General features: G+C 58.8%; 2 protein-coding genes across 4 annotated transcripts in view; both read left to right on the top strand.

Moving 5' to 3' along the window:
- The window catches only part of ALPK3 (alpha kinase 3), a 42,500-nt gene extending 38,748 nt beyond the window's left edge, over positions 1 to 3,752 (top strand). Inside the window, 1 exon segment of the mRNA XM_060179615.1 lies at positions 1 to 3,752. Coding sequence (XP_060035598.1) covers positions 1 to 325 — 325 coding nt within the window. The 3' untranslated portion in view covers positions 326 to 3,752.
- Positions 2,572 to 27,852, top strand: SLC28A1 (solute carrier family 28 member 1). Of its 3 annotated transcripts, none has more exons than XM_060179476.1 (19): positions 2,572 to 2,657; positions 5,328 to 5,439; positions 8,276 to 8,377; positions 9,109 to 9,197; positions 9,437 to 9,528; positions 10,414 to 10,597; positions 11,366 to 11,507; positions 11,898 to 12,011; positions 13,992 to 14,069; positions 15,493 to 15,573; positions 19,258 to 19,338; positions 19,462 to 19,587; positions 22,252 to 22,382; positions 23,853 to 24,021; positions 24,121 to 24,318; positions 26,816 to 26,897; positions 27,044 to 27,142; positions 27,261 to 27,372; positions 27,487 to 27,852. In XM_060179476.1, exons 3-19 carry the CDS (start codon positions 8,285 to 8,287, stop codon positions 27,554 to 27,556), a joined length of 1,941 nt encoding a protein of 646 aa, XP_060035459.1. In that variant the 5' UTR covers positions 2,572 to 2,657; positions 5,328 to 5,439; positions 8,276 to 8,284; the 3' UTR covers positions 27,557 to 27,852. The 3 variants fall into 3 exon arrangements, with proteins under 3 accessions (XP_060035459.1, XP_060035458.1, XP_016044264.1); XM_060179475.1 differs by having other exon boundaries at positions 9,422 to 9,528; XM_016188778.2 differs by lacking the exons at positions 2,572 to 2,657; positions 5,328 to 5,439 and adding an exon at positions 6,928 to 7,739 and having other exon boundaries at positions 9,422 to 9,528.
- Positions 27,853 to 27,936: the final 84 nt, after the last annotated feature.

The following is a 27,936-nucleotide window of genomic DNA, read 5'->3' as shown; positions in this document are numbered from 1 at the left end:
GTACCAAGGCCTCAAGGAGAGCTGCTCCCCAGCCCTGCTGGACCAGTTCACTGCCGCCCATAGATGCAACGCCTTCTGTGAGATGCTAGGGCTCAGGCCCCTCAAGGGCCCTGAGGCTGCCCATCTCCCAGCCAAGGCCAAAGGCTCCAAGAGTCCATCTGCTGGCCGGAAGGGCCCCCAGCTAAGTCCCCAACCCCAGAAGAGACAGCCCCCCAGCCCCCAGGGTGCCCGGAAGAGCCCCAGGGCTGGCCCTCAGGCCTTGGAGCCCACCCCACCCTGCAGTCAGCCCCCCACCCAGGAGGGGGCCCCCAAGGGCCTGCAGTAGCTGGGAGGCTGGGGCAGCTGGACCTGAGGGGCTCACGGAGGCCAGTGTGAACAGCAGTGGCTCCTGCAAGGCCCAGCTCCCCCCACCTGCCCACACCTGCCAGCTGGGCCCATTTGAGTTTACACAGCTACTGCTGGGGACTCCCCAAGTCCCAGCCTGAGCTCTGATGGCTTGCACTAGGGTCCTCAGCCTTTGGCCGGGTTCCGCCCCCCTGCTGTGGCTCCCAGCTCCTCACTGGCCCACTGCCATCCCCAGGATGCCCCTGCCACTGCCTTCTGCTTTGCCTCGCCAGCTTGCTCCTAGCCTGCCCTTCCAGGGCCTTTCTTCTGCCTCTGTGGTGCCTGTATGCTGTGAGCCCCCCCCACACACACACACCTCCACCCCTGCAAGCCTCTCCTGTAGCCCCCAGTGCCAGCCCTGAGCCCTTGGCCCTGACACCCTCTGCTGTGTGCTTCCCAGGACACACCCCCTTCCCATGCCTCCCTGGGGGCCCTACAGAGGGTGCAGGCAACTGGGGGATCTGGACTCTTCCCACGAGGAAATGTGCAGGGGTGTGGGGGCAGAGTGACCTTTGTGCCTCAGCCCTGGATCTTGGGCTTTGAACCCAGGGCCTCCAGCTCTGGGGTGGTCAGGGCTTGCTGTGCTGGCCCCCTGGGGCCCCCTGAGCACCCTCCTTGGAATGCAATAAAGGCACCTCCATGCCCTTCCTCACAGCTGTGGTTGTAGGTGTTGGGTCTGACCCAGCTCCCCCAGGCTCTTCAGGGTCCAGGACCAGCAGGGAGGCCGCTGCCAACTCCTGGGGGTTCAGGCTTTGTCCCTGTGGCCACAGTTGGGGTGCAGTTGGGGTGGGGGTCATGCAGGGGTGGGGAGGAAGGGCAGGGAGGGTGCTAGGGACACTCCTGATGCCCCCTTCCCTGTGTGACACCCCACTAGTCCTCTATCATTGTGGCCCTGTTGATTTGGGAGCTAGGAACATGCTGGGGGTGTCCAGTGCATACTGCCCCTGGCCCCCATACACTGCATTCTGGGGAGACAGCCTGGAATGGGGGGAGGCCTTTCCAAAGGATATGCATTCTTTTGTCTTTTTTTTAAAGATTCATTTTCAGGACAGAGAGACGGACCAGAGCACCACTGAGATCAGTCTTATGGTGGTGCCAGGAATTGAACTTGGGGCCTCTGGAGCCTTGGACATGAAACTCTGGTGCACCACCATGACACTGTCTCCCAACCACCCCACTTCTTTATGTGACACCAAAGAACAAGCCTGGGGTCTCTAGCTCGCTACTGAGCATATTCCTTCACCTATCCTTTATTTTTTAGAAACAGAGGAGAGGGGCATAGCCAGACATAGAGAGGAGAGACACAACGGCACCCCTCCACCATGCATGGATAGCCCCCCACCCCACCAAAACCGAGGGCTTGGATCCTTCCAGGATGGTGGAGGCCTGGAAGGACCCCTCACACATGGTAAACCACATACACACACACACACACACACACACACACACACTACATACCACATACTACCCACACAATACACATACCACATATAAACCACATACCACTCATACACACCATATACACACACACCACACACACACAACTCTCTCTACAGATTGTGACTCTTCACATACAACTGAAGCACATTCTTCTCTGCCAGTGGGGTCCACTCGGGGTGACATCCACTGACAAGCCCTGAGGTGATGGCCAGCGCCCCACTGCCTACACTCTACTGTCCGAGCGAACCCCTCCCCTCTGTGGTTCTGTCACGGCCCAGCCCCAGGGAGAGCTGGTCTAGCAGCCATGGGCCGACGCAGTCAGCACCTGGGGAAGGCAGACCAAAGCGGGCAAAGACCATAGTCCATTTCATCTCTGTTTATGATGGGTGCTTGTGACTCAGCTCTTGTCCCCAGGTCCAGCTCTTTCTGGGTCCTGCCCAGGTGGCTGGCATTTAGTGGGGTCATGATTGCAGAGGAAGCACTGGGGGACCCCATGGTCACTGGAGCTCTGCCCCCTTGCTCTTGTGACTTACTCACAGTTAGCAGCCCAGCAGCAGGCAGGTAAGGGGTGGGGCCCCTGTAGCCCCACTGTGTCACAGGGCCTGACTGAGTGCTCTACATACCAGGCCTTGCTCACAGAGCTCACAGGCTCAGCTGCCTGGTGGAGCACAGCACATGGGGACCCCTTGGTTTTCACAGCACCCCAGATTTCCACAGGTGGGAGATGCAGGAGCCTTGAGGAAGTGGGCGCAGACGAGAGCCGCACAGTGTCTGCACGCAACCCTGTGTGCTCAGAACTCTGGGCACAGATGGAGGGGTGCAGTGGATGAGGGGTGAGAGCAGGCAGCCCGCATTCCACACCCACGTGCAGCACCTCCACAATTCGTCCTTGGGTGCCTGGTGGGTCCCTGCCCGGGGTGAGGTGGGGGGATGGGGCCTAGCCTATACTTGTCTCCAGAACCTGACCTGGGTCCCTGGGCCCCTGACACCTGCAGGGCTTTGCTACCAGTACATTCCACATGCTCCATGTAGCAGTCTGCCCTCCCACGGCCTGCTGGGGCTCCCAGCAGATACCCACACTCGGTGGGTGCTGCCCAGCCTGGGGCCTGGTGGACAAGCCTTTGGTGGCTGGAGACTACCCAGAGCAGGAGTGAGACACCCGGTGTGATGGGTGTTGCAGCCTGGGCTCAGGGCAGGGGTGTCATGGGAAGCTGTTCTGCTGCTTGTGCACTGGGCTGAGCCCCACCTGCTTGCCCACCTCCCCTCTCTTCCAGGAAAGCCAGACTTTTGTGCAGTGCCGGGGCCCAACGGGGGCTCAATGCCACTGAGGTGCCCCCCTGGCCTGATTCTAATTCTTTTTTGCAACTTAGCTTATCCCTGGAGCTTGGTGCCCACAAAGCCCGACCCTTCCCTGTGGCCACTTTTCCTTTCCTCCAAGTAGAGTAAGGGGGGTGGGGAGCGAGACCACAACACTGCCCCATCATCCAGGTGCTTCCGTGCGGTGGGCAGGGCTGAAATCCTGATCCTTGCACCTGGGAACAGCTGTGTTCTGCCAGGTGAGCCACTCTGTGGCCCCCTCATATCTCCGAAAGAGATAGAGATGGAAAGGGAGATGCCACAGCTCCATCATCTGTGGAGCTCCCGGAGGCAGCATAGTGTTCCCGTGTGTGTGCTGCCAGGTGGAACCCAGAACTTCACATGTGGAAAGGCATGTGCTCTCCCTGCTGAACTTGGATGCCCAGTGTCCTCAGGGGGAGACTGTGCCCCATCTTGGTTGGTGCAGATGTTCTGCAGGCCGTCCTCTGGGGAGCGTCCAGCCCTGGCTGGTCTCTGTAGCCAGTCAGTCCCACTGGGTGGCTGGCTCCCAGCCCTGGACTTTGCTGCTGAGGCTAGGAGCTCTCTCCCAATAAAGCCTCTTCTTTCCTGAAGCCTTTGACTTTCTGCCTTCCTCAGATTCTTGGTGTGTGTGTTTGTGCGTGTTCAGAGGCTCACATGTGCACCATTTTCTTACTCCTGGCCCCTTTTTCACTGAGATAGAAAAAGACACCACAGTGCTGGAGCTTCCCCTGGTGCAGTGGCACCTGCCAGGCAGCACATGCACTGACCTGGGAGCTCCGTCCAGCCGGGGCTTTCTGGTGGTTTATCACTGGAGCAAGGCCCAATAGTCAGGCCTTCATCCAGCTGGTGAGCTTCTCCACTGGACGTGAACCACTTGTGTGAACATATCACTGTGTATAGCCTGGGGTAGAGCACACGCCTGGACATGCAGGAGGCCCCGTGTTCAGGCACCACGTGGGAGCCTCCCATGGACGGCACAGGGGAGGAGGGGAGGCTGCATGGATGCTGGAGCAGTGCGGTGCTGTCTTCTGATGTCTAAGGACAATTATTTTATTTTTTAATTGGGCCCGGTGGTTAGCCACAGTATTACATGTGCATCAGAACTATGATTCTCTCCTTCATGGAAAAAACAAACAAACAAACAAACAAAAAAACAGACCCTGTGCTCCAGGAGGTGGTGCAGTGGTAAAGGCATTGGACTCTAAAGCATCAGGTCCTGAGTTCAATGCCTGGCAGCACACATACCAGAGTGATGTCTGGTTCTTTCTGTCTCCTATCATTTCTTATGAATCAATAAATAAAACCTTTAAAAAAAAAAAAACAGACCCTGAACCAAAGCGTTGCCCTGCTAATTTGGTCAAGAAACCTTTGTTTAAAGTTTGTGGATTGGGGGTCAGGTGGTAGCACAGCGGGTTAAGCACAGGTGGCGCAAAGCGCAAGGACCAGCTTGCGGATCCCATTTCGAGCCCCTGGCTCCCCACCTGCAGGGGAGTCGCTTCACAGGCGGTGAAGCAGGTCTGCAGATGTCTGTCTTTCTCTCCCCCTCTCTGTCTTCCCCTCCTCTCTCCATTTCTCTCTGTCCTATCCAACAATGACATAAATAACAACGATAATAACTGCTACAACAACAAAAAAACAACAAAGGCAACAAAAGGGAAAGTAAAAAAAAAAGTCTGTGGCTGGGAAACACTCAGATGGTACAGCCCCAGACCTGCACACCAGAGGCTACTGCCTCACCTTGGATCTGTGGTGCCACTGGGGCTCTAGCTCCTCCCTCCCCCTCTCTCACCTTCTTTCCTGTGAAACTCTCCATCTCATATGAAATAGAAACAGTTTGCTCAGTTTCCATTTATGGATATATGATTTGTTTTGGTGCCTGGTCCTCAAGCACGCACCATTTCGCCACTATTTCTGGGTCTACTTGTTCATTATTATTTAAAAAAATTTTTTTTGCATTATCTTTATTTACTGGATAGAGATAGTCAGAAATCAAGAGGGAAAGGGGTGATAGGGAGAGACTCCTGCAGCCCTGCTTCACCACTTGAAAAGCTTTCCCCCTGCAGGTGGGGACCAGGGGCTCGAACCTGAGTCCTTGAGCACTGTGACTTGTGTGCTCAACCAGCTGCGCCACCACCCAGCCCCTTGTTCATTCTTTTATATTTCAGAGTCACAGAGAAAGGGAGAGACATCATAGCACCTGAGCCATTTTCAGTGTTGTGGCTCTGCCGGGTGGTGCTGGGGCTCGAACCCCTGCCACCAGTGCAGGTGCTTCACCAGGTGAGCTGTGTTGTGGCCCTTCCTGTGTTGGACAATGTCTGTGACCAAATCAGCTGTGTCTTCTGGGAGGAGAGTGGATTTTCTGGGTCTGATTCTGCCTCTCCATGATGGATAGCAGCCTGCACAGTGTGGGGGTGGGGGCAAGTTATCAGAGACGCAGCCCTGGGTGGTGAGGGCAGAGCAGGCTGGTGGGCAGGGATCAAGCTAGGGTGTGGCAGCTGGGGGCAGCTGAGACTGTCCCCACACAGCTGCTGGGTGGCCACCAGCCTGGAGCCTGGCCCTAGAGTAGGGCAGGGTCTGGAGTAGGAGGAGGAGGCATGGGGGAGGGGTCCTGGGTCTGTAAGAGGAGACACGAGGGAGGGGTCCCAGGCCCTGAGGAGGAGAGATGGGGAGGGGACCCAGGTCTGGAGGAGGAGAGATTGAAGAGAGGTCCCAAGTCTGGAGGAGGAGAGATGGGAAAAGGGTCCTGTGTTTGGAGGAGAAATGGGTGAAAGGGTCCCAGACCCTGAGGAAGGGAGATGGGGAGAGGTCCTGGATCTGGAGGAGAGATAAGGGAGGGGTCCTGGGTTTGGAGGAGGAGAGATGAGGGAGGGATCCTGGATATGGAGGAGGAGAGATGAGGGAGGGATCCTGGATTTGGAGGAAGAGAGATGAGGGAGGGGTCCTGGATTTGGAGGAAGAGAGATGAGGGAGGGGTCCTGGATTTGGAGGAAGAGAGATGAGGGAGGGATCCTGGGTTTGGAGGAGGTGAGGGAGAAGTCTTGGGGGGTCTAGAGGAGAGATGAGGGAGGGCATAGGCCTGGAGGAGGAGAGATGAGGGAGGGGTCCTGGGTTTGGAGGAGGAGAGATGGGGAGGGGTCCTGGGTTTGGAGGAGGAGAGATGAGGGAGGGGTCCTGTGTTTGGAGGAGGAGAGATGGGGGAGGGGTCCTGGGTTTGGAGGAGGAGAGATGGGGGAGGGGTCCTGGGTTTGGAGGAGGAGAGATGAGGGAGGGGTCCTGGGTTTGGAGGAGGAGAGATGGGGGAGGGGTCCTGGGTTTGGAGGAGGAGAGATGGGGGAGGGGTCCTGGGTTTGGAGGAGGAGAGATGAGGGAGGGGTCCTGTGTTTGGAGGAGGAGAGATGAGGGAGGGGTCCTGTGTTTGGAGGAGGAGAGATGAGGGAGGGGTCCTGGGTTTGGAGGAGGAGAGATGGGGGAGGGGTCCTGGGTTTGGAGGAGGAAAGATGAGGGAGGGGTCCTGGGTTTGGAGGAGGAGAGATGGGGGAGGGGTCCTGGGTTTGGAGGAGGAGAGATGGGGGAGAGCATCCCAGGCCTGGTGGAGGGCAGGTGTCAGGAAGCGAGAAGGTGCCCCCGACACAGGATGCCTGCACTGTCCCCCCAGAGTTCAGGACTACACAGGTGCTCCCCAGTGAGTCCAGCGACCCCCCAACACACACACACCCACACCCCTGCACGCAGGGCCAGCCTCACAGCCACTCCCCAATGCCTTTGGAGACAAGCCTGCAGCCTAGAGGTTTTCTGGGGCTCCCTGGGTGGTGAGGTGGATATGGGAAGCAGATGAGCGCATGGGTGAGGATGGGCAGAGCCCAGATTGGCAGGGCCCCACAGTGCCAGGAGCACAGCCTGTGGTGGCCTGCGGGGGAGGAGAGACTGAGGACTATTCTGTCCAGGGAGCGTCTCCCACTACCCTGCATCCAGCACCCCCCTCAGCCAGAATGACACCCCCTGAGTGTCCCTGTAGGGTGGCTGTCATCCTACACGTGCGGCCAGCAGGAAGTGTGACTGGCCCAACACTTAGGCTGACGACTTGGGGCGCCCTGCTGGCCATGGGCAGATGGGGTGGGGAGCCCTGACTTTGTGGCTGGTGCTGGGCAGGCTGAGACGCTGGAGAACTGGACCCAAACACCCCTCCCATGGTGCCACCTTCCCCGTCCCCACGCAGGGGAGCCCCTGAGGAAGGACCCGGGGCAACTGAAGAATGAAAAGACGGTCCCCAAATTAGCTGGTGGCAGAGAAGGGGCAGTGGAGGACTTCCTGGGAGAGGAGGTTGTGAAGGGTGGGAGGAGGGACACCCCAGGTGGGGGCAGTCCTGAGGGGCCTATGTCCCATTTCCTGGGCTCCTTCCTGCCACGGCCCCACAGAGGGCACAGGGCAGGGTAGCCCAACCCTCTCCAGCTGTGGACTCTGCCCAGGAGTTTCCACTGCTCTGAGCAGGCTGGCAGGCCGTGGGCAGGCCCAGCCAGGGATCCCCAGGAAGCCACCTGCCCCCCTCCCCTGTGCCAGAGGCTGACTGACACCAACCTGTGAGTGGGGAGGGTCAGCTGTGTCCTCAGGTGCATGTGGGCCTGGGGGCAAAGGGCGTTGGCAGAAGATAACAGGGCTGCAGGGGACCCGGCTACTCTGCTGAGAAGCAGGGCTGGTGTGGAGGGAAGGGTGAGGGGGGAGCTGCTCCGGGAGCCCTGCCTCCTTGAGGCTGCTGTGCCCACTTCTGCCTCAGGCAGGGGAGTGGGGTGGAGGGTGGAGTTGGGAGAGTCTGCTGTTTCCCAGTAATACTCCTGCCAGATTCCCCATGGCGCCTGGCGGGTGGAGGGGACAAGCTTCATGAACAGTGGAGCTGCCCAGTAGTATCTCCAAGAGAAAAGGAAAAACAGAGCTCCTGGGGAGTGGAATCACACAGATGGGAAACCCTGCCAGGAAACAGGGAAGAGCCCCAGGGGCTCCCTCCCCGCTGGCCCCCTGGTCCTCAGGCCCCCACTCGCTCCTGGCAACCAGGCCCCCCCACTCCCTTCTGACCCCCAGCACCCCGGGGGGGGGGGCTGACTCAGCCTGTGTCCCATAGTAAAGCACCATGGACAGCACACGAAGACAGAGGGAGTCCTTCTCACTCACATCCATGACCAATGGACTGGAGAACCCAGGTGCTGATGTCCTGGAGAGCCTGGTGCGTCCCCACTGGGCCCTGGGGGTGGGGGTGGGGGGCTCTTCCTGTGGGTCCATCCCCGACTCGGTCTGAGCACCTCCTATGTGCTGCAGTAGGCATCAGGTCTGGAAGGGACCTGAGTGGGACTGAAGGTTGGGGGCATGGGGCGGGCCAGACCTCTGAGTTCACAGTCCTGGCTCTACCCTCTCTGGGGTCCTGTCCTCTCTGTGATCCTGTCCTCTGGGGTCCTGTGTTCTCTGTGATCCTGTTCTCTGGGGTCTGGTCCCCTCTGTGATCCTGTCCTCTAGGGTCCTGTCCTCTGAGGTCCTGTCCTCTCTGTGATCCTGTCCTCTGGGGTCCTGTCCTCTGAGGTCCTGTCCTCTGGGGTCCTGTGTTCTCTGTGATCCTGTTCTCTGGGGTCTGGTCCCCTCTGTGATCCTGTCCTCTAGGGTCCTGTCCTCTGAGGTCCTATCCTCTCTGTGATCCTGTCCTCTGTGATCCTGTCCTCTGAGGTCCTGTCCTCTGGGTCCAGTCCCTTCTGAAGTCCTGTCCTCTTGAGGTCCTGTCCTCTTTGTGATCCCGTCCTCTGGGGTCCTGTCCTCTGAGGTTCTGTCCTGTGTGGTCCTGTCCTCTGGGGTCCTGTCCCCTCTGAAGTCCTGTCCTCTGAGGTCCTGTCCTCTCTGTGATCCTTTCATCTGGGGTCCTGTCCTCTGAGGTCCTGTCCTCTGTCACTCTCACACTTTCTGCTTTAGGAGGAAGGCCGGAGGCCAGCTAGCAGCTTGAGCCCTGAGGAAGTTGGGGGCATCCTGAGTGAGGCACCCTCCATGTCCACTTCTGGATGGTAGGTACCAGGCAGGGTGTGGGCTGTGGACAGGGCCCTGTCTCCCCCGGAGCAGCAGGGAGTGTCCAAGGGCTGGGGGTTGGCTGCTGGGGCCACCCCACCTCCTACCCACCTTCCGGCCCTCAGGGCTGAGCGCAGTGGTGGAGGGGCAGGAATGGCCTCCTCAAAGCCCCTCCTGAAGTGGGCAGGGCAGGGCACAGCAGGTATAGGCCCCTTCTCAGGAGCCCCTCCATCCCCAGGAGGAGCCTACAGCCAGCCCGGAGAGCCCGCACCTTCTGCCAGGAGCACACACAGCTGGGCCGCTGGGTCTTCAGGGGCCTGCTCTGCACTGGTGAGCCAGGGAGCGCCCGTCCGCCTGGCTGTCTGAGAGCTCTGACCAGGACCAGCTCTGTGAGGCTGGCATGGCAGAGCACCACTGCCCTGTTCCTGTCCCTAGCTGTCCTTGGGGGCAGCGGTGTGGGCCTGGACTGGCCCCTGGGGTCAGCGAGTGGTGGGAGGCTGGGCTCATAGGCCTGGGACCAGGGTACAGGGCTGCTGGGGAGGGAGTGCTGCCCAGGACTAGGGGGCAGGAGGGCCACCCCCACCTAGCTGTCCTGCCAGAGTGCACCCTAGCCGGCCGCCCTCTGACCAGTTTCCCCAGCTGGCCCAGCAGGGCCAGGGCACAGCGGCCACATGTTGGGTCTCACCCTCTTCTCTGGGGAGGGGGGTCTAGGTCTTTCCCTTGGGCCTGGCTTTGCCCTTGAGCCAGGATAGATGTCCCCCCCCCCACACTCTCTGCAGACTTTCTGTGCCTCAGCCCCAAGGGGAGGGATGCTGAGGAGGAACATGTCCTCAGAGAGTGGCCAAGCCACCACTGTCTCCTCAAGTCCTCCCAGGTCACTCTGGGTTCTGGAGGCCAGGGGTCCCTCTGGAAGTGCAGAGTCTCTCTATCTCTTTGCTTCTGTCTCTGTCTCTCTCCCACTTTCTCTGTCTCTTTCCCTCTCCTTCCTTCTCCCTTTCTGTCTCTCTCCTCCTCCCTCTTTTCTCTCCATCGCTCTTCTGCCTCTGTCTCTCCCTGTCTGTCTCTGTCTCTCTCACTCCAGCTTGCAAAGCCCTCTTGTGCTCTAGCTGGTGCTGATTCTCCTGGCAGAAGGGGGCTCAGGATCTGGGTGACACCCCAATTGGGGGCAGGAGGCTGCATACCACGAGCCAGGTAGTGACAACCTGGTGTCCCCAGCCTTCGGCGCCTTCGTGCTGGTGGCCTGCCTCCTGGATGTGCACCGGGCACTGGCGCTGCTGGTGCTCACGGTGGTGGCCCTGCTGTCCCCGGCCCTGGGCCTGTTGCGAAGGCTGCTGGGTCCCTGGTTTCAGGGGTGCACCCAACCTCTGAGGAGTCCCCAGCGGCGGCTCTGGATGAACAGGTGTGAGTGTGTGTGTGTGTGTGAGTGTGTGTGTCAGGGAGGGGGGTTCTGGTGCCTTCTGAGCCAGGCAAACGGGGGGCAGGGGCAGGGCCACAGTCAAGGGCAAGAGCTAGCTGGGGGAGGGGGACATCCTGCCATATGAGTGACCCAGGTCTGAGCCTGGAAGCTGGGAGACTCTGCTGCATGCTGTCTCTCCCCGTCTCTTTCTCTTTCTCTTTCTCTCTGGCACTGTCTCTGTCTGGGTGAAAAAGTTGACCCAGGAGCGTCCAGGTGGTGGCACACTTGGTAGAGCTCATGCATTCCTCTGTGCCAGGACCCGGGTTCAAGCCCCCAGTCACCACCTGCAGGAGGGAAGCTTCACCAGCAGTGAAGCAGAGATATAGGTGTCTCTCTTTCCTCGGTCCGTCTTTCTCTCTCCTTCCCTCTGAATTTCTGTCCTATCAGATAAATAAATGAAATAAAATTAAATAATAAAAAAAAACAAGTTGGTGCAGGAGCAGTAAGATTGTACCTGTATGAGGTGCAGGCTCTGAAAAACAACAACAATAACAACCCAGAAACAGAGCTGCTGTCTTTGCAGCCTGGGGCCCTTGGTGCCTGGGGAAGCTGTGCCCTCACCCCCAAGGCAGGTGTCTGGCTATGGGCGAGCCCCAAGCCCAGCCCTCGAGCAGAGAGCACCCCTTCAGGGCCTGCCTTCAAGTCTCCCAGAGGGTGGTGTGGGCTTGCACGGAGGGGCGGCTGACAGCCCCCACACCCCTCATCCGGCAGAGGCCTGGCACTGGCTGCACTGCTGGGCCTGGTGCTGTGGCTGGCTCTGGACACGGCCCAGCGGCCGGAGCAGTTGGTGTCCTTCGCGGGTGTCTGCATCTTCCTTGGCCTCCTCTTTGCCTGCTCCAAGCACCACTGTGCAGTGAGTCCCCCAGCCTCCCACTGTGGTCTCCCCTGGAGGAGGGGGCCTGTGGGCCTGGGCCCAGCCAGCCCTACCTGTGGGCTCTTTCTTATTCATGTCAGGCTGTCCCCTCTGTGTGGTGGGGTAGCTCTGGCTCAACCCTGGTCCCTGAGCTTGGACATCACACCTAAGCATTGCTCACAGGCTGGGTCACCCAGGGTGGGGGGTGGGGTGCGGGTGGCTGGGAGCCCTGACTGAGGGGGTGGCAGAGGGAGAGAAGTGACTTTGAAGCCATGCCTCACCTCCCCAGCCAGGCCCAGAAACATGCCCCCTCCCAGCCCAGCCAGCTCTCTTAGGCCCTGGCTCCCCAGATCCTTCCAGAAATGGCTCTCCAGGCTCTTGTCCCCCCAGGTGTCCTGGCGCGCTGTGGCCTGGGGCTTGGGGCTGCAGTTTGTCCTTGGGCTCTTTGTCATCAGAACGGAGCCAGGCTTTGTGGCCTTCCAGTGGCTGGGTGACCAGATCCAGGTGTGTCTGCAGTCAGTGGGGGTGGTGGAGGAGCTGGGCCAAGCCCCGATGAGAGCAGCCCCCCCTCCCCCTGCCCCAGGGTGGAGCAGGCAGGACAGAGGCTGAGCAGGGGTGCGGCTGCCCCGGGGCACCAAGGGGCACAGAGGAGGCAGGCAGGAGGCCATGCCCATAGGGGGCTTCCTACCCACACATGTGCTGGGTCTGCAGACAGTTCACTCTGGGTGTGCTTGAAAAGAATTCTGGTAAAAACTCACACCGGAATTATGCATGAGGTCCTGGGTTTGAGCCCTGGCATCACGTGGGAGCATCATGGCAGCAGGAAAAGCCCACAGATGGCGGAGCAGTGTCTGTTCAGTTCTCTCTGTGATATTTTATTTATTTATTTTTTTATTGTTTTTTGGTTTTGCCTCCAGGGTTATTGCTGGGGCTTGGTACCTGCAGTACAAACCCACTACTCCTGGAGGACATTTTTCCCATTTTGTTGTTATTGTTGTTATTCCTATTGTTGTTGTTGGGTAGGACTGAGAGAAATGGAGAGAGGAGGGGAAGACAGAGAGGGGGAGAGAAAGATAGACACCTGCAGACCTGCTTCACCGCCTGTGAAGCGACTCCCCTGCAGGTGGGGAGCCGGGGGCTCGAACCGGGATCCTCAAGCCGGTCCCTGCACTTTGCGCCATGTGCCATGTGCGCTTAACCTGCTGCGCCACCGCCTGACTCCCAATATTTTACTTTTTTTTTTTTTTAGAGAAATATAGAGGGGAGGGGAGATACAGAGAGACACTTGCAACACTGCTTCAGTGCTCATGAATCTTCCCTCTCCAGGTAGGAGCTGGGGGGCTTGAACCCGGGTCATTACACATACAAACGTGTGCACTGCCCCTCTCTTCCTCTCTCTCTCTGTCCTCAAAGGTTAAACATTGGGCCATACAGTGCACAGGCCCTGAGTTCATACTCTGGCTACACACACACACTCACACACAATCACACTCCTAGCAGGACTTACTATGTTCATATGCCTTCTTTTTCCTTTGTTACTCCCACCCCCCCAACATGTATTCTATTGATTACACATGAGAAAGAGAGAGGAACACAAGACACAGGGAGGGAGGGAGGAGAGAGAGGCAGACCCCACTCTGCAACATGCGGTGCACTGGGAGTCTCGGGCCTGCCCGTCTGATGCTCTCCGGCTGAGCCCGGCCTTTACCTGAGTCCTCGTTCTTACCCATCTTTGCTCCTCAGCACCAGAGGGGTGCTCTCCGCAATACTGATGGGTGCCTCCCCCAGCTCAACCCTCTTTCTTTTTCAATACTTATTGATTTGTATGAACATGACAGCAAGAGAGTGAGGAAACAGAGCAGGCCTAGCTCTGGCCTAAGGTGGTGCCTTCAATTTCTGGGGCTCAGGGTGTACATTCAATGCTCTAACAGGCTGAGCCATCTCCCTGGCTCTAAAACTGGGCTTTGTTGTCATAGATTTATATTTACTGTTAGTGTATTTTAGTTAGTTTATCTTATTTATTTATTTGCCTCCAAGGTTGTTGCTGGGGCTTGGTGTCTGCACTACGAATCCACTGCTCCTATGGCCTTTTTTTTTTTTTTTCTAATTTATTGGCTAGGACAGAGAGAAATTGAGAGGGGAGGGAAAGATAGAGAAAGAGAGAAAGATAGACACCCACAGAACTGCTTCACTGCTTGTGAAACGATGCACCTGCAGGTGGGGAGCTGAGGGCTCAACCCCAGATTCTTGAATGGGTCCTTGGGCTTCCTACTATGTGCACTTAACCCAGTGCGCCACCACCCAGCCCCCGTTAGTGTATTTTAGAGGCAGAGAGAGAGATGTCCCCTCAGAGCCAAGCTGAGTTCTTCTCCTTGTGCTGTGTTACTGATCCTGCTCCAGCCGCTGCTCGGGGCATGTACCGAGTGGCAGGCCTTTCTGGGGTGCCGGCAACCCCTGGAGCTCACGCCCATGTCTCCCTGGCAGGTCTTCCTGGGCTACACTGTGGCCGGCTCCACCTTCGTGTTTGGAGAGGCGCTGGTCAAGGACATCTTTGCCTTTCAGGTCAGCCTACGCTGCTCCTCAGTCAGGAGGGAGAAGCAGGGCGGGGGGCGCAGAGGGGGTCAGACCCCCAGACAGCCCTGCACTTGGAGAAGTCATGGGCTCCCTAGCAATGGGGGGGACACCACTCCCCCCAGGATCTCCTTCCCCACCAATCTCACATCAAACCCTCCCTCCCGACACCAGTCGCACCTGTGAACACATGGGCACACATGTGGGCTCACAGGGCACACACATGCACACACAGGCACATACAGACACATGAAGCATGGGCACGTGGGCTCACACAGGTACACACAGGCGTCTGCACATGCACTCCTGCACATATGCTTCCACACAGGCACACGCACAAGCATACATCCAGGCACACACGCACACACGTGTGCACAGGTCAAGCTGGGGCCCCGTCCTCCAGGTGGGAGTGGCAGTGTTGCCTGAGTCCCGTGGAAGTCTTTATGCCAGGGCTCAGGCCAGGTCAGCCAGGGCCCCTCTCTGGGATCACTCAGCTGTTCAGGGTCCAAGCTGCTCCCTGGGCCTCTGGTCATCTCGTCACTTGTGGGGGCACCAGGCTCAACCTGGGCTCGTGCCATTGCCCTAGGCCCGGAGGCCAGCTCAGCTGACGTGGCCACCCCTCCCCAGCCTCCTGGTGAGTCACTGTACCTTGGCTGCCTCTGCCTTCTAGAACTTTCCAGCCACAGGAGGCCTCCTCCCAGCTCCCACAGCCTTCAGATCTGGCTGACAGAGGGGGGCCAGCCCTCACTGTCCCCTCACCCTCCTCCCTCTGGAGCATCCCCACTTCTGAGCCTGTGCTGCTCAGTGTTTCCCAGGAAATCTGGGAAGAAGACGTGTCCATCTTGGGGGCTAGGAGATGGGGTCTGACTCAGACTCTACAGTCTCCCACAATGGTCAACACCCAAATGATGAAAAAAAAAAGGATTAAGTCCCAGAATGTGAATGCCCTGGGTACGGTAACCAGGGAACGCTTATGTGGGCAGCAAGGTTTCAGGGGGTTGACTGGGTGCTAAATGGGGGGACAGGGGTCTCAGGGATGCAGCACTTGCTGGGCAGCCTGGCCTAAGGATGATGCAGGGGCTCAGGGGCAGCCCGGGGCCCCGTCATCCAGCACAGCCCTTCCATGACCTGGAGATGTTCCAGCTCTGGGCACTGTGGCCTATGGTGGTGGCTGGGCAGTCAGGGATCTCGCTGGGCCTGGGCAGTGAGCAGGAGGGGCAGCATGCCCCCTGGAGGGGGATGTCGCTCCAGTGGCATCTGAAGGCCAAGGTCCCTGTGGGCCCAGCGGTGGAGCTCAAAGTGCACCTCCAGTTCTGCTTATAAAATGGGGCTACTGGCTTCTTTTCATGGGCTGCTGGGCCAGGCAGGGGCAGTGTGGGATGCGGCGCTGACCCTGCTTGACCCTGGCCCCCAGGTGCTGCCCATCATCATCTTCTTCAGCTGCGTCATGTCCATGCTCTACCACCTGGGCCTCATGCAGTGGCTGATTCTCAGGGTGAGCCTGCACCCCGTCAGGCCTGCACCCCAGGACCCCCATCAGGCCTGCACCCCAGGACCCCCATCAGGCCTGCACCCCAGGACCCCCATCAGGCCTGCACCCCAGGACCCCCATCAGGCCTGCACCCTCAGGGCCCCCATCAGGCCTGCACCCCAGGACCCCTATCAGGCCTGCACCTCCAGGGCTTCCCATCAGGCCTGCACCCCAGGACCCCCATCAGGCCTGCACCCCAAGACCCCCATCAGGCCTGCACCCCAGGACCCCCATCAGGCCTGCACCCCAGGACCTCCATCAGGCCTGCACCCCAGGACCCCCATCAGGCCTGCACCCCAGGACCCCCATCAGGCCTGCACCCTCAGGGCCCCCATCAGGCCTGCACCCCAGGACCCCTATCAGGCCTGCACCTCCAGGGCTTCCCATCAGGCCTGCACCCCAGGACCCCCATCAGGCCTGCACCCCAGGACCCCCATCAGGCCTGCACCCCAGGACCCCCATCAGGCCTGCACCCCAGGACCTCCATCAGGCCTGCACCCCAGGACCCCCATTAGGCCTGCACCCCAGGACCCCCATCAGGCCTGCACCCCAGGACCCCCATCAGGCCTGCACCCCAGGACCCCCATCAGGCCTGCACCCCAGGACCCCCATCAGGCCTGCACCCCAGGACCCCCATCAGGCCTGTACCCCAGGACCCCCATCAGGCCTGCACCCTCAGGGCCCCCATCAGGCCTGCACCCCAGGACCCCTATCAGGCCTGCACCTCCAGGGCTTCCCATCAGGCCTGCACCCCAGGACCCCCATCAGGCCTGCACCCCAAGACCCCCATCAGGCCTGCACCCCAGGACCCCCATCAGGCCTGCACCCTCAGGGCCCCCATCAGGCCTGCACCCCAGGACCCCTATCAGGCCTGCACCTCCAGGGCTTCCCATCAGGCCTGCACCCCAGGACCCCCATCAGGCCTGCACCCCAGGACCCCCATCAGGCCTGCACCCCAGGACCCCCATCAGGCCTGCACCCCAGGACCTCCATCAGGCCTGCACCCCAGGACCCCCATCAGGCCTGCACCCCAGGACCCCCATCAGGCCTGCACCCCAGGACCCCCATCAGGCCTGCACCCCAGGACCCCCATCAGGCCTGCACCCCAGGACCCCCATCAGGCCTGCACCCCAGGACCCCCATCAGGCCTGCACCCCAGGACCCCCATCAGGCCTGCACCCTCAGGACCCCCATCAGGCCTGCACCCCAGGACCCCCATCAGGCCTGCACCCCAGGACCCCCATCAGGCCTGTACCCCAGGACCCCCATCAGGCCTGCACCCTCAGGGCCCCCATCAGGCCTGCACCCCAGGACCCCTATCAGGCCTGCACCTCCAGGGCTTCCCATCAGGCCTGCACCCCAGGACCCCCATCAGGCCTGCACCCCAAGACCCCCATCAGGCCTGCACCCCAGGACCCCCATCAGGCCTGTACCCCAGGACCCCCATCAGGCCTGCACCCTCAGGGCCCCCATCAGGCCTGCACCCCAGGACCCCCATCAGGCCTGCACCCCAAGACCCCCATCAGGCCTGCACCCCAGGACCCCCATCAGGCCTGTACCCCAGGACCCCCATCAGGCCTGCACCCTCAGGGCCCCCATCAGGCCTGCACCCCAGGACCCCCATCAGGCCTGCACCCCAGGACCCCTATCAGGCCTGCACCTCCAGGGCTTCCCATCAGGCCTGCACCCTCAGGGCCCCCATTAGGCCTGCACCCCCAGGACCCCTATCAGGCCTGCACCTCCAGGGCTTCCCATCAGGCCTGCACCCTCAGGGCCCTCATCAGGCCTGCACCCTCAGGACCCCTATCAGGCCTGCACCTCCAGGGCTTCCCATCAGGCCTGCACCCTCAGGGCCCTCATCAGGCCTGCACCCCCAAGACCCCCATCAGGCCTGCACCCCAGGACCTCCATCAGGCCTGCACCTCCAGGACCCCCATCAGGCCTGCACCTCAGGACCCCCATCAGGCCTGCACCCCAGGACCCCCATCAGGCCTGCACCCTCAGGACCCCCATCAGGCCTGCACCCCAGGACCCCCATCAGGCCTGCACCCCAGGACCCCCATCAGGCCTGCACCCCAGGACCCCCATCAGGCCTGCACCCCAGGACCCCCATCAGGCCTGCACCCCAGGACCCCCATCAGGCCTGCACCCCAGGACCCCCATCAGGCCTGCACCCCAGGACCCCCATCAGGCCTGCACCCCAAGACCCCCATCAGGCCTGCACCCCAGGACCCCCATCAGGCCTGCACCCCAGGACCTCCATCAGGCCTGCACCCCAGGACCCCCATCAGGCCTGCACCCCAGGACCCCCATCAGGCCTGCACCCCAGGACCCCCATCAGGCCTGCACCCCAGGACCCCCATCAGGCCTGTACCCCAGGACCCCCATCAGGCCTGCACCCTCAGGGCCCCCATCAGGCCTGCACCCCCAGGACCCCTATCAGGCCTGCACCTCCAGGGCTTCCCATCAGGCCTGCACCCTCAGGGCCCCCATTAGGCCTGCACCCCCAGGACCCCTATCAGGCCTGCACCTCCAGGGCTTCCCATCAGGCCTGCACCCTCAGGGCCCTCATCAGGCCTGCACCCTCAGGACCCCTATCAGGCCTGCACCTCCAGGGCTTCCCATCAGGCCTGCACCCTCAGGGCCCTCATCAGGCCTGCACCCCCAAGACCCCCATCAGGCCTGCACCCCCAGGGCCCCTATCAGGCCTGCACCTCCAGGGCTTCCCATCAGGCCTGCACCCCCACGACTCCCATCAGGCCTGCACCCCAGGACCCCCATCAGGCCTACACCCCAGGGCCCCCCACTATCAGAGCCTGCATCCCAGGATACCCACTATCAGCCCTGTACCTTTAGGACCCCCACTATAAGGGCCTGCACCCTGGGGCCCCACATTCCTAGGCGCAGCCGTGACCTGCAGAGTCTGTTGTTAAGTGGATTTCCTTCAGAGCCTCCCGGCCTGGCCTTAAACCCCCATGTGTGTATGTGCAGTGGGGGAGGGTGGGGAGTGGGCAGAGCCTAGGCTTTTTTTCTGAAGAAATGGAAGGGGAACAGTCAGTTTATCCCAACCAGATGGTTCTGTTTCAGGGGGAAAAGTGACTTATTTTTGAGAGAGAGAACTCAGAGCCCTGCTTAGCCCTGGCATAAAGTGGTGCCAAGGACTAAACCTGGCCTCGCATGTGCTAGGCTGCTGTGCGTGCACTGCACGGTCTCCACAGCTCTGTGCCAGTGAGCCATGAGGGGCAGGAGCAGCAGGTCACCTGAGACAGGCTTAGCTGGTGGAGGTGTGATGTTCTCCACTGTCATTGTTTAGAGACATAAAGGGGGGGGGGGAGAAAGGAGAAGGAGGGAGAGGTGCTGCTCCACAGCCCCAGAGCATCCCCTGTGCTGCCCATGGTGCTCCCATGTGGGGCTGGGGGCGCAAACCCAGGGCCTCATGAGCAGTGAGGTATGCACTCTACTGGGTGAGCTTCTCCCCCACCCCAGGACCCCCCTGCAGCTGTCCTGCTGGTGCTGGGGGTGGATGGGGAGGAGGTGCTGGGGCCAAGTGGGGAGCAGGGAGCGCGGCTGGCTGGGTGCTGGCACCCCTGCCTGGACGCCCCAGTTGTGGGCTCCTGGCACAGCCCCCCAGACAGCGGCCTCCCCCAGATCGCCTGGCTGATGCAGGCCACCATGGGCACCACGGCTACCGAGACGCTGAGTGTGGCCGGGAACATCTTCGTGAGCCAGGTGGGCCCGTGCCCCTCTCCTGGGAAGTGGGGAGGCCTGTCCCCTGCCTGGGACATGGGTGCTTCCTGGGGGCCTGGCAGAGAGCCGAGGGGCATGCTGGCGGTGCTGGTGTCACCTTCACAGACGGAGGCACCCCTGCTGATCCGGCCCTACCTGGCGGACATGACACTGTCAGAGCTCCACGCCGTCATGACCGGGGGCTACGCGACCATTGCCGGCAGCCTGTTGGGCGCCTACATCTCCTTTGGGGTAGGAGCCTGGTCCCCAGCTCTGGTCCTGACCAGAGAAGTGGGGGTTCTGTGGGGCTGTTCCCAGCCTGGCTACTGTGGGGAGGGGGCAGGTGGGCTGGTGATCAGGTGGTGGTGGTGGTGGTGGGGAAGATGGGCTGGGGGCAGGTGAGCTGATGACCAGGTGAGCTGAGGACCAGGTGGGCTGGGGGCAAGTGGGCTGAGGGCAAGTAGGAGGGGGGCCAGATGGGCTGGTGACCTTTAGCACTCTTCCCCCACCCCCAACACACACACACTCCGAGGAGTTCTTGCCAAAGTGAGGGAGGTACAGACAGATGCCCTCATCCCACTCCCTGCCACCTGCTCAGAGGGCAGGAACTCTGCCCCCCCCCCCCCCCCCCGGCCTGCTGAGTCACAGAGGGGCCTGCAGCCACACAGGCCTTCCACTGTCTCCTTCCTCATCCGGCCTGAGACCTTGAGACGCATGGGCTGAGGCTGCCCCCGCAGGCTTCCTCACAGTCATTTAGAAACATACACCTGAGCCTCCACCAGAGCTGAGGCTGCCCTGCCCACAGACACCACAGCCCGCAGAATGCTGGGTATTGTGTGCACCCCTGAACAAGGAAGCCTGACGCTGTGCCAAGAGCAGAAAGCCGCTGCGTGGCGGAAGTCACGGGTTTTTGGTTTTGGTTTTTAAATTCAGGAGCAAAAGAGCAAATGCCTTCCACCTGTGAGGCCTGGGGCACTGCTTCTGCACAGAATAAAAACCAGAGAGGCAAGAACGACATAGATGGCGCACAAAAGTGGCCTCTCTGTCACTCATGATCAAAGTCGAGATGGTCAGTCAGCAAAAGCAGTCAGTAAGCATGAGCTGAGTTCGCTGATAACCAGACCAGTTAGGGCAGCCTTCACCTGTGCTGCTCATAGAGGCTGTGCCACACCACACCAAGCTCCCTGCAGCACTCACACCCTGGACACCTCTCTTATTCTTTAATTTTTATTTATTACTGGATAGAGACAGCGCGAAATTGAGAGGGGAGGGGGAGGTAGAGAGGGAGAGAGACAGACACACCTGCAGCCCTGCTTCACCTGTTGTGAAGATTTCCCCCCTCGTAGGTGGGACTAGGGGCTTGAACCCGGGTCCTTGTACACTGCAATGTGAATGCTTAACTAGGTGCGCCACTGCCTGCCCCCCCAAACCCCCCAGTTATTTTTAATTTCATTTGCTCAGTGGATGGGAGAGAAAGCTCACTGGGTACAGTGCCCTAGCACCACATGGGAGATACTAACTAAGGCCATGGTGGACTCTGCTATCTCTCCCTCCATCTCTCTGAGTAAAAAAAAAAAAAAAAAAAAAGTGACCCAAACAAGTGAAATAGCACAGAACCCTGTTCCACAAAGGAAGTTTTCTGTGTGTTTGTGTGTGTGTGTGTGAGAGAGAGAGAGAGAGAGAGAGAGAGAGAGAGAGAGCAGAGTTCTGTTCAGGCATATGCAGTGGTAGGACTCATAGCTGGGGGGCCTCATGCATCCAAGGCCTCTGTTCTGCCACCACTCCAGCTCTCCAGCTCAGTCTGTTTATCTGTTTAGTTATTAAAAAAAAAAAAAAAAACAACCATGGTTTATGTGTTAACCAGGGAGACAGAGAAGCTGGGCAGCAACACTCCAGAGCAAGAGGTGCTGGCGATCAAACTTAGGACCTCACACCCTTGAGTCCTGTGCCCCACTAGTGGACCACTTCCCTGGCCGCTGTCTACTTCAAGATGAAGCCTTTGCTTCAGTTAGGAATATCGTGAGACAGAAAGAGTTCCACGGGGGGCCATGAAATGCAAAATTCTTTTTTATATAATAATCTTTATTTTATTTATTTATTTATTTACTTTCCCTTTGTTGCCCTTGTTGTTTTTTTATTGTTGTTGTAGTTTTGTTGTTGTTATTGATGTTGTCATTGTTGGATAGGACAGAGAAAAATGAAGAGAGAAGGGGAAGACAGAGAGGGAGAGAAAGACGGAGAGAAAGAGACCGCCTGTGAAGTGACTCCCTTGCAGGTGGGGAGGAAATGCAAAATTCTAACATTACTTGTGAAAATAACCAACATTCATGGCCCTCAGCCCTCCCCTTGTCCTTCCCCCTTCCCTCCTTTTCCCCTTCCCCCTCCCCCTCTTCGTTGGGTTCCCAGAAGCACTCTCCTGCCCCCTGCTGGTGTCCCCACCCCTGCGGCATCCCCACGTCTGACCCATGCCGTGTCAGGCGTCCTGAGGAGGCGCTCAGCTCAGGCAGCCCTGCGGGAGGCGAGCTGTGCTGGAAGTGCTGCCCATGGTCCTGAGCCAGGGCTCTCTTGCACTGTGGGTGGTGGGGGACTAGGCCTCACCCTGCCCCCTGCCTTGACAAGGCACAGCTTCCTTCTGAATCCATCACAGTCCCCACCCCTAGCCCCCAGGGGAGAGCCAGCTTGGCAAGTGAATGTGAAAGTGTCCTGGAGGCCCAGACCTATTAAAAAATAATAAAATAAATAAGTTCTAGAAGGGGAGGGAGAATCTGAAATGTGGCGCCTAGAGGCAAGATGGGTCTCATGGCTTCTCCTCCTCTGTTGTGGACACGTCCTGTGAATCCTGAGGGGCCTTGTCTCCTGGCTGTGAACAGGGACAGAGAGGGCACGTCCTGACCCGCCCCCACCCCGCCACCACAGATTGACGCAGCCTCCCTGATCGCAGCCTCAGTGATGGCGGCCCCCTGTGCACTGGCCCTCTCCAAGCTGGTCTACCCCGAGGTGGAGGAGTCCAGGCTCAAGGCTGAGGAAGGGGTGAAGCTGACCTACGGGTGAGCAGAGACCCTCTTTCCCCTCCACACTCTCCCTACCCTGGGAGGCTCCCTGGCCTCCCCATTCCCACATTTCTGTGGTGTTAAGAGCAACTTCCTGGGGCCGGGCAGGGGTACACCCAGTTAAGCACACACAGTACTAAGTGCAATGATTCGAGCGCATGGTACAAAGCATGAGGACAAGCTCAAGGATCCAGGTTTGAACCCCGGCTCCCCACCTGCAGGGGGGACACTTCACAAGCGGTGACGCAAGGCTGCAGGTGTCTTACCTTTCTCCATCTCTGTCTCCCCCTTCTCTCTCAAGTTCTCTCTATCCTATCCAATAAGTGGAAACATGGCCATCAGGAGCAATGGATTCATAGTGCTGGCACTGAGCTCCAGCAATAACCCTGGAAGGGAAAAAAAAGTTACAGAAATGAGTTGTCTTTTTATTTTTATTATGTCTTTATTTATTGGATAGAGATAGCCAGAAAGTGAGAAACCTGGAGGCAAAAAAAAAAAAAAAAGAACAACTTCCTTTCCCATGGTGCTGGGACTGAGCCTGGGACCTCAGGCAAGCAAATCCTGTGCTCTGACAGCTGAGCTGTCTCCTTAACCTTGCTCTCACATCTTGATTTCCAGACCAACCGGCTGGAAGTGAGGACTGGCCAGGGAAGAGAGTGGGTTGGTTCTGGGGGAGGCCCTGGGCAGGCCTCGAACCCCTGCCACCCCGACACCTGCACAAAAGACAGGGTCCCTGAGGACCGCCGTCTTTCCCCTCTCGGTGGCAGGAGCACCCGAGTTCTCAGAGGGACAGGCCCCGTGCGTTCAGATGTGCCTGGACCTATACACATACTTTAAGTAGAGAGTGAGAGGCAGAGGAGAGAGTGAGACTGGGGTGGGGGGCTGCTCCACAGCTGCTAGGCTCCCTGTGTGGGACTTCCATGTAAGCCATCTCCCAGCCCCAGCCACCTTTTATCCTCTGCCACCTCGCGTGAGCAGAAGGCTATTGCCTTGACACTTGGTGCCTCTTTGGTTCCACTTTCCCTTTTTTTGTCCCAGAGCTGTGACAGCTGGGGTTCGCCTCATCCTTAATGGTCATCTCTGCGGTGTCTCATTTAGCCTGAGAGATGCAGAATACTGTTGCTTTGTTATGACTCACCATGGAAGTCCTTAGTGAGAGATTTTGTAGACTTTACTTTGTCAGAGCTCTGAGCCTGGGTGCATAGTTGAGACTTTCAAGTGGGTTCCCACCAGCCTGCTCTCAGATGCCTACAAGACCCCTTGAGGCTCTGGCTTCCATCTTGGCTAGAAGTCTGGGTCTCATCCCAAGGCTGGACAGCCTTAGTCTCTCTGTCTCTGGGTCTCACAGGGACAGGGCCCAGGGCCCAGGTTCTGAAATGCTCTGTCCAGGGCTCCTCTCCGAGCTGCAGGATGGGAACCTGTTCTGTGGGGACAGACCAATAACATGACTCTTGACCCCAACAACAGAGACTCCCAGAACCTTCTGGAAGCTGCCAGCAGTGGGGCCACCATCTCTGTGAAGGTGGTAGCCAACATTGCAGCCAACCTGATCGCCTTCCTGGCTGTGCTGGCCTTTATCAATGCCGCCCTGGCCTGGCTGGGCAGCCTGGTGGACGTGCAGGGCCTCAGCTTCCAGGTCGACCCTCTGGGTGCTCCGGGGGAGGGAGAGGAGGATGGGTGGGTAGGGGGCCAAGGGGTCTAGCCAGCCTGGTGCCAGCGGTCTCTCCCCGTCCAGCTCCTCTGCTCCTACGTGTTGCGGCCGGTGGCCTTCCTGATGGGTGTGGACTGGGCTGACTGCCCGGTGGTGGCCGAGCTGCTGGGCATCAAGCTGTTTCTGAATGAGTTTGTGGCCTACCAGGAGCTCTCGCAGTACAAGCAGCGCCGCCTGGAGGGGGTGGAGGAGTGGCTGGATGGCAGGAAGCAGTGGATTTCTGTGAGTGCCAGTCTGTCTGTCTGGGGGCCTCTTGGGAAGCTGGGTTCAGGACACCTGAGGCCTGACTGCAGGGGAATCACTGTCCTCTGAGCCTGTGGGTGTTGAATCTCCCTTCCCTTCTCCCCCCCTTCTCCTCCTTGGGAACCAGTGCCACCTGCCATGCTCCCCTAGAAAAACAGAGAAAGGAGGATGGACAGATAGACAGACAGGCTAGTAGGTGATAGAAGTAATGTTGGAGTGATAGGTAGATGGTAGGTGTTTAGCAGGTAGATAGGTGCACCCAGTAGCATGCACATGTCACCACGTGCAAGGATCTGGGTTCAAGCCCCTAGTTCCACTCACGGGGGGATGGGGGAGGTTCATGGGTAGTGATGCCGGGCTGCAGGTATCTCGCCCACTCTTTTTTTCTCTCTCTCCCTCCCCTTCCCTGTCATATAAAATTCATTAACAAAAAAAAAAAAGAAAGGAAAGGGAAGGGAAGGGAAGGGAAGGGAGGGAAGGGGAAGGGGAAGGGGAAGGGGAAGGGGAAGGGAAGGGAAGGGAAGGGAAGGGAAGGGAAGGGAAGGGAAAGGAAGGGAAGGGTAGGGAAGGGAAGGGAAGGGAAGGGAAGGGAAGGAAAGAATGGCCACTGGGAGCAGTGAATTCCTTGTCGGGCACCAAGTCCCAGGGATGACCCTGGTGGCTGAAAGAATGAGAAGACAGACACATTATCTGGACTAGATGGGCTAGAGAGACAGCTGACACAGCTAGATGAGCAGGTGGACAGAGAGACCGCAAGAGAGGGGGGTGGACACACAGGACGGGAGATGGCAGACTGACAGGCAACAGATGGTGGGCAGATGCGAGTGACCTCCATTCAGCATACTGAATTCCTTTGGGAGCTTGCTCTTCTTCCTAAAATTTTAAAAAACTACAAGTACCCAATGGAAAAGAGCCTCTTCAGGGGCTCACCCAGTAAAGGGCACACTTTACCATGCCTGAAGACCCGGGTTCGAGCCCAGTCAGCACACGGGAACATCATGAAAGGTGTAGTGCTGCTGCACTCCCCTTCTTTCTGGAGGATGGAAATTTGGTGGCTGGAAGGGGCTGGGCAGTAAACGCAGCCGGTTAAGCACACATGGCACCAAGCACGAAGCTCAAGGACCAGCACAAGGATCCCGGTTTGAGCCCCTGGCTCCCCACCTGCAGGGGAGTCGCTTCACAGGCGGTTAAGCAGGTCTGCAGGTGTCTGTCTATCTTCCCCTCCCCTTCTGTCTTCCCCTCCTCTCTCAATTTCTTTCTGTCCTGTCCAAAACCAGCAATAGCAATAACAATAATGATAAACAAGGGCAACAAAAGGGAAAAAGCTTCCAGGAACAGTGGATTCGCAGTGTCCGCACCGAGCACCAGCAATATAACCCCCCCCCCCAAAAAAAAAAAAAAGGAAGAAAGAAAGAAAAGAAAATTGGTTGCTGGGAGTGGTGGAGTTGTGCAGGCCCAGAGACCCAGAGGCAGCCCTGTTGGCAAAAAAGTGGGTGGCTTTCCTTATAAAGGAGCAGAATCGCTGTGCAGTTACCACTTTCTCAGCTCCCCATCGTGCTGTGCTCCCCAGTTTCTTGCTGTGGAGTGGGAAGAAGTGGGTCCTCACAGGCTGGAGGGAGTACGTAGCCTCTTGAGGAGAAAGTCCTGGGCTCCCGCAGGCCACAGCCTCCCTGGTCTCCTCATCTCCGCATCCTGGGTTATGGGACAGGTTCAGCTTGGGATGTCTTCCTTTCTTTCTTTTCTTTTCTTTCTTTTCTATCTCTCTCTCTCTCTCTTTCTTAACCAGAGCACTGCTCAGATCTGGTGGTGCAGGGGATTGAACCTGGGACTAATTTATTTGAGCCAGCTCACCTAGTGAGTAAAGCCTTATGTGCCTGACCTCCAGCTCCACTCTGGAGCACCGCTGATGGCGAAGTAGTGCTTCAGTCTCTCTCTCTCTCTCTCTCTCTCTCTCTATCAGAGCACTACTCAACTCTGGCTTATGGTGGTGGTGGGGTTTGAACCTGGGACTTCAGAACCTCAGGCATGAGAGAGCCTTTGCATAACCACTATACTATCTACCCCTGATGTGCTCTGGTGTCTCTCTTTTCTTCTCTGAAAAAGAGAAAGGAAGGAATGAAAGGAGGAACAAAGGAAGGAAGAGGGGAGGGGAAGAGAGAGAAAAGACCAGAACAGAAAATTGTGTCAGCGATTCTGTAGTGCAGAATTAAAACAGAGACAAGCTAGATGGAGGGCAGATGGGGTAGACTCTTGCTTATTTGTTTTTGGAGAAAGACAGACAAGGACCTTGCTCCAGCATGCTTTGAGTCAAGAAAGCGTGTGCTGCGCCCCCCACCCCCAGCCACCTCCTGGGGGCTGGGGCTATGCTTGGAGGGGTGTCGGTGCAGGTGGCTGAGGGAGGGGGCAGCAGAAGAGAAGGAACTGCTGGGCTGGGTGCCTACACCCAGGAAGCACCCACCTGTCTGCCTCCCTCCAGGTCCGGGCGGAGACGCTCACTACCTATGCCCTCTGTGGGTTCGCCAACATTAGCTCCATTGGGATCATGCTGGGGGGCCTGAGTGAGTCCAGGGGTGCCCGCCCGATGCCCAAGGTGGGGGTCCAGCCTGAGCACCCTGGCTTCTTGGTTCTGGGGCTCCGGGGCCTGCCCTAGCCCAGCAGGATTCAAGGTCTGGGAGGCCTGGCTCTGAGCTCCTGCCCCCTGCAGCTTCTATGGCTCCCCAGCGCAAGAGTGACTTCTCGGGGATCGTGCTGCGGGCCCTGTTCACGGGGGCCTGTGTGTCCCTGCTCAACGCTTGTGTGGCGGGTGAGTCTGGCTCTGGTGGGCGTTCCTGCTGGGGGAGGTGGAGGAGGCTGGGGTGATGGGGAAGGCTGGGTTGTTGGTGGAAGCTGAGGTGTCTGGGGTGACTTGCCCTGCCTCCCAGGGGTCCTGTATGTGCCCAGGGGGCCCGAGGTGGACTGCTTGAGCCTCCTGAACTCCACCCTGGGCAGCAGCAGCTTTGAGGTGTACCAGTGCTGCCGCCAGGTCTTTCAGGGGTGAGTAGGGAGTCGGAAGGGCAGAAGGGGGCAGGAGGGGGGCTGGCAGCAAGTGGGCCAGAAGGGGACAGAGAGGACGAAGAGCCCTCGCTGCAGCTCTGCCTCTTCTTGCAGTGGCCCTGGGTTCGGCCCGGTGGCTCTGGAAAACTGCTGCAGCTTCTACAACCACAGCCTGTGTGCCTAGCTGCACCCTGGGGCATGACCACGGTGGCACCCCTGCTTCTGAAACCTCAGCGGCCCCCTGGAAGGGTGAGGGTGCAGGGGCAAAGTGGGGCGCTCTCCCTGGTGAGCCACATCCAGACTCCCAATTAGAACATGTATGGAGGGGCTGGGAAGACAGCATAATGGTTCTGCAAAAAGACTCTCCTGCCTGAGGCACCCAAGGTCCCAGGTTCAATCTCCAGCACCATTGTAAGCCACAGTTGTGCTCTGATTAAAAACATAATAATAACAATAAAATAAATGTGTATGGAATCACAAGCTCACTTGCCCTGGACCTTAAGCTTGGAAGCAAAGCATTTTCATCTTTAGATCCCAGGGCCAAAGATGTGTGTAGCTCCACAA

This window comes from Erinaceus europaeus, chromosome 20 (genome assembly GCF_950295315.1).
Source record: "Erinaceus europaeus chromosome 20, mEriEur2.1, whole genome shotgun sequence".
NCBI lineage: Eukaryota > Metazoa > Chordata > Mammalia > Eulipotyphla > Erinaceidae > Erinaceus > Erinaceus europaeus.
The sequence above is the reverse complement of the archived record's forward strand: the minus strand, read 5'-3'. Positions and strand labels throughout refer to the sequence as shown.

What these genes read in the sequence shown, in the direction of transcription:
- SLC28A1 (XM_060179475.1), top strand. Translation starts at nt 8,285, where the DNA reads ATGGACAGCACACGAAGACAGAGGGAGTCCTTCTCACTCACATCCATG. An exon ending in AGGACATCTTTGCCTTTCAG is followed by an intron (nt 14,070 to 15,492) that starts GTCAGCCTACGC and finishes CCTGGCCCCCAG; the next exon opens with GTGCTGCCCATCATCATCTT. An exon ending in GATCATGCTGGGGGGCCTGA is followed by an intron (nt 26,898 to 27,043) that starts GTGAGTCCAGGG and finishes TGCCCCCTGCAG; the next exon opens with CTTCTATGGCTCCCCAGCGC.